Source organism: Vulpes lagopus, chromosome 3, assembly GCF_018345385.1.
Source record: "Vulpes lagopus strain Blue_001 chromosome 3, ASM1834538v1, whole genome shotgun sequence".
Lineage (NCBI taxonomy): Eukaryota > Metazoa > Chordata > Mammalia > Carnivora > Canidae > Vulpes > Vulpes lagopus.
The window spans coordinates 127902782-127907993 of NC_054826.1; the positions used below are offsets into that span (position 1 = coordinate 127902782).

General features: G+C 62.6%; 1 protein-coding gene across 1 annotated transcript; it reads right to left on the reverse strand.

Annotated features, from left to right (window-relative positions):
• Nucleotides 1–1619: 1619 nt before the first annotated feature.
• Nucleotides 1620–5212, reverse strand: NPW (neuropeptide W). The gene is made up of 3 exons (XM_041748548.1): nucleotides 5201–5212; nucleotides 2014–2579; nucleotides 1620–1815 (listed from the first exon to the last, which is right to left on the reverse strand). The coding sequence occupies exons 1-3, from the start codon at nucleotides 5210–5212 to the stop codon at nucleotides 1731–1733; spliced, it is 663 nt and encodes a 220-aa protein (XP_041604482.1). The 3' UTR covers nucleotides 1620–1730.

The window sequence follows — 5212 nt, forward strand, 5'->3', positions numbered from 1 at the left end:
CCAAGTCCCTTGTCGTCCCTGCTCTTTCCTTGGACCTGGCACCCACCTCCCTGGACTGGGGTACCACCAGGCCACGTGAAATCTAGCGCCTCACCAAGTGCTCCAGTGCTGGTGACCAAACATATGCCGACCACTTAGCACCCGGCGCTGGTGAGGACTGGGGAAATATCGCTCAAATCCCTGGAAACAGGGATTGGTATGCTTTGGTAAGCGCGGGCCCAGAGCTGGCACGGCCCCGAGGAGGGCATTTCACATGGCCTGGAGTCCTTCTGGGTGGACCATGGGGCTGTTCTGGAATCTGCCCAGAGTTCCTGCAGTCTGTGTGGGGAAGGGCAAGGAGCAATGAGGCTGGGGGGCAGGGCAGCCCTGTGGCCCACCCAAGAGCATGGATTTTGTGCCATTCATGGTGGAGAGTCCTTGAGGTGTTGTGCACTGAAGTGAGGCTGGGGCACCCATGGTTTGAAAGGCCAAGTTTGGTGGGAAGCAGAAAGAGGAATGGACTTGGAATGCAGAGAATGGAATGAGTAACCTGTGGCCACCTGTTCCCTCAGTGCAGAGCCTGGAATCAGAGTCAGTAAATCCAGGGGTCAGTCCGTAAGTATTGGGAGGGCGGAGCAAAAAAGAGCGCCCACATTAGGGGAGAACATAGGGAGAAAGATGCCCCCAGGAGTCGAGCAGGAATTGCTAGTAAGGAGAAATGGGGCTTCTTCCAGAGGCCAAGGAGAACGTGGGGGCTGGTTCCATGTGGGTTATCTGGAAGCTAGCCAGCTCAACAGGCCCAGGGCCACCCCTCCTCCAGTCCTTGCTGGGTGCCCTCATGGAAGACCTTGCCACATGGCCAAGGGAGGGCCCCAAGGAGTCAGAGCCCATGCTGAAGAGGGTCGACCAGGAAGCAGAAGGGTGGAGGGGCCCAGACTCTGTAAGGGGGCCACGTGGAGGGAGGTGCTTATTCACCCCCGGCAGAGCATATTTACATGGGGGGGGCGGTGGAGCCAATAACAAAAAATGCAGAGGTGTTGGGAAGTGGAAGGTTCTCTGAGGAGGCACAGAGCCCTTCCTCCCTAGGAGGAGAGCATGACTTTGAAGAAGGCGGCTTGGGATTCTCACTTCCTCTCCAGAAGCCATAGGCTGAGGGGAAACAGGGATGCAAAGGAGATGGGGTTTGAAATGAATCCTGGGAGATGGGGGAAAGACTGGGTGGGCTGCTGGGTCTTAAGGTCCCCAGCATGGTGAGGGGGCTTTGGCTCAGCTGGTAGGGCATGAGTGCCTGCCTTCTTTCTGGTGGGTGGCAGTGGGACTCAGGGTCTGACTCGCGCCGACCTCGGGTGAGACCTCTCCTGTCCTGTGATCCCCTGGGCCCTGGTCTGATGACCCTGCCCCCCACAGGAGGGGCAACACTGGCAGAGAAGGAGGAAGGGGACCTGCGCCCCAGCAGTGTCTCAGCCTCTGTCCCCACCTTCGGCCAGCCCACAAGCTCTTACAGATGGAGATGATTAGGAGGGGGCATCCCCTTGGCAGGGAGAAGGTCCTGGTGCTTGCCAGCGCCTGAGTGCAGCTGCTTGCCCCCTGAAGCTAGGTGCCAAGTGCGCGTCCAAGCGGAACGGCGGCACACACGCGAGTGCATGAATCAGGCAGCTTTTATTGACCAGCCAGCCAGGCGGGAGCTGAGAGCCCAGGAAGAAGAGACTCTGCCAGGGTCAGAGCAGGGGCGGCGCCAGCAGGGGCTGTGCTCAGGATGGCTCTGGGGAGCGGCGGGGGCCCGCGAAGGCAGTTGGCTCCGCAGACCATGGCTGAGCAGGAGGCACTCGGAAGGCTCTAGAAAGAACAGAGCAGAACCTTAGGGAGAAGGCTGCGCGCCCTCCCCTACACCCCCCACCCCCGCCCTCAGGCTGGAAGGGTGGGAGGCTCCAGGAAAGCCCTTCTGGGCAGGGAGTGGGAGACAGCAAGGTCGTGTGGGGCAGCCCTCTCCGCACGCGCCCACCGCAGCCGGCCGCCCCCTTCCGCGCCGCGTACCTGGCCTGCTTCTCCGGGCTCCGCCGACCGGCGCCCCGCAGCGGCTCCAGTCCGGGCGCGGGCTCGGCGGCGCGCGGGCTCCGGGGCGCACGGGCCGGGAGCGCAGCGCGGGAGAGCCGGCGTCCCGTCTCCAGCAGCTCTGGAAGCCCAGAGGGAAGCAGGAGGGCGCCGCGGGGCCCGGGCGCCGCCGACCCGGCGTCCCCGGCAGACGGCCCGCCGAGGGACGCGCCCAGGCCCAGGGTGTAGGGACCCCGGAAGGCCCCGGGGGAGGCCGCGGGGCGCAGCGTTCGGCGCCACAGGTAGGGCGAGCGGCGCAGCCCCACGAGCAAGCCCGCGGCGCGGCCCACGGTGGGGTAGCGGGGACTCGCCACGTGCTTGTACCAGGCGCCCGCGGGCAGCGCCAGCAGCAGCAGCAGCAGCCCCGGCGCGAGCGCCCGCCGGCCCGCAGGGCCCCGCGGCCCCGTGCCCCACGCCAGGGTGCTCGGCTGCCGGCCGCCCGCGGGGCAGGCGGGGTCCAAGTCGCCGGGTGCGCTGCGGAACTGCGGCGTCGGGCCGCCAGAGAGCCACTATAACAGTCGCCGGCTCCGCCCCTGCTCGCCCCCGCGGTACCCGCTGAGCTTCCCAAAGGTAGGAGGAGGGATGGGGGGAGAAGAGCGGCCCAGGCCCCTGGGGCAGAGGCGTGGGTTAGCCGAGCATCTTCTCTCAGTGGGTGGGCCTTCGCTGCGCCTGGGGCGCCCCTGCTCCACCCCCCCCCCCCCCGCAGGCCGCTCTGCATCCTCCCCGCCCCCCAAGAAGAACTGTCAGGACACGGGCAGGGGGGTGGGGGGGAGGACACAGGGTCAAGGGGATGCCCCCTTCGCCAGAGCTCTTGCAGGTTGGGCTCCAGCAGAAGAAAGACTGGGAGGCTAGAGGAGCCCTAGCGGGGTCAGAAGAGCTGCATCATTCGAGAAGCCTCTGTATCTCTCTCCTGAGGGCTGCCTCTTGTGCCCCCACACCTTCCTATCCTCTCCCGCCCCAGCAGGTGGGAGCCCACCAAGCCACTTCCGAGCTGCAGCGGGATGCTTGCAGCCACAGGCTGGGCCACATGAGCCCTCCCTGAGATGGTTGGCAGTTCCCCATCACTTCCAGAATAAAAAGGAAGCCCCTCTTCTGACGCCAGCCCTGGCCTGGGCAGGGTAAGGCCCTGTGGTCCTCCAGCCTGCTCTCTGGTTGTGATCCCTCCCCTTTCTGCCCTCACTCAACAACGTGTGATGCTGCCCACGTCTGTGTTTCTGTGCCCGGGAAGTCCTTCCTTCCCAACCCGGCCAGCTCACTACTCACGGTTCAGGGTCTGCCTACGTGGCCCTCGGCCCTCCGTCTGAATAGCCCTCCTGAGGATTCCTCTGTGGCTGGATGGGTTTAACCACCCTATCCAGAGGGCAGAGCCTGACCCCATTCTTGCCTGAGCGCCAGCCCAGGAAGGATGCAACCCTCCCAACAATCAGACCTCACCCCACCCCCAGCAACCACACCACTGATGAAACACTTTCTAGATCCCAGACGCCAGGGATCCTGAAATGTCTCATTTTGACCTCCAAACAACGCCATGAGGTGCCATGCCGATTTTTTTCAAGACTTTATTTTTAAAAATATTTTATTTATTTACTCATGAGAGACATAGAGAGTCAGAGGCACAGGCAGAGGAAGAAGCAGATTCCCTGGGGAGCCCGATGTGGGACTGGATCCCCGGATTTTGGGATCATGACCTGAGATGAAGGCAGATGCTCAACCGCTGAACCACCCAGGCATCCTTCAAGATTTTGTTTTTTAAAGTAATCTCTAAAAAAATAAAAAATAAAAAATAAATAATCTCTATACCCAGCATGGGGCTCGAACTCACAACTCTGAGATCAAGAGTCAGAGAGTAAAGCACAAGGAAAACGGACTTGCCCGGATCACCTGCTGGGTCAGCAGTGGGGTGAGTGAGGTCTGACTAGACACCCCCCCCCCCAAACGTGACAGCACCAGTTAGGGACCTAACTGCAGTTCCCCAGGGAAACTGGCCCTCACCCTCTGCCTGTCTCTCTAGCAAAAGGGAAGGTGTGATTCTGGGAGTCAAGGGGCCGCCAAGAGGCTGGGCGTGCCGAGGAGGGGCCCAACTTGGTTGCAAGGAGCCCGGGGGGGTGGGGTGGAGGGGCAGTTAGAAGCAGCCGCAGCCCTGCCTACAAAAGGCCTGTGGCAAAGCAGAGGGGTGAGCCCTGAGCCCAGTGCTTGGGGTGGGAATGGGGGGAGGGTGTGCGCCTCAACCTCTCCCTCTGCATTTCTTCACTTGCAAACCAGGAGTGCTGAGAGCCCCTCCTCGGCTTACTGTGAGCGCTAATGCAGGTGTGGGGCTTGGCCCCGGGGCTCTGGCTCTTGCTGTTACTGTTCCAGGGGCGGACCAGCCTCCGAAGCTGTCGGTAAAAACGCTCTGAGGGAGGGGTGACCGCGCGGGGACCAGTAGAGAGGGAGCTGCGGGGGTGCACCTGGAGGGGGCCTGGAGGACCACAGGGAACCCGGAGCCGTGTGCGAAGCAGCCTCCCTGGGGGCCCCTTGGCCTGGAGAGCCACCTGGAGTGCACAGTGGGTGGGCAGCGCGGCACAACGCAGGCCACCAGGGTCCCCTGACGCTGCACATTCTTGGAGCTGAGAGTACTTGTGTCCCCTCACCCCCACCCAGCTCAGTGGGGGAGGGCCTGGGCGTCCCCTGGAGGCGGCCCAGTAGGACCACTTGTGGCTCGTGGGCAATGGGGTCTGAGATGGTGGGAACGCCAGGTAGAGCGAGGTACTAGCCTGATGAATCTACCAATCCCGGTGGTAAAGTCCCCTGCACGATGCTGCCTCTGTATCTGAAATTTAAATACCCGTCCCGCTCATTTATAGCCCGGAAGCCCAGCAAGGGGCACGAAAGAGGGCTCCTGCCAGGTGACAGTGTGCAGAAAGCCTGTGGGGACAGAGCCCGCGGCTGGGTTGGCGTAGTAAAGCAGACACTAGTCCTGGGAACTCCTGATTTGGGGTACAGAGGACAGCCTCTGTCCCCTGCCCAGCTCTGAGCCCAGGGCCCAGTGACAAAGGCTCCCCACCCTCCCCCGCACAGGGATCTGGACCTGAAGTTCCACAGTGGGAGGGGGTGATGGGCCCCCGAAAGCTGACTCATTTCCGGAACTCACCTCTCCCTTCAT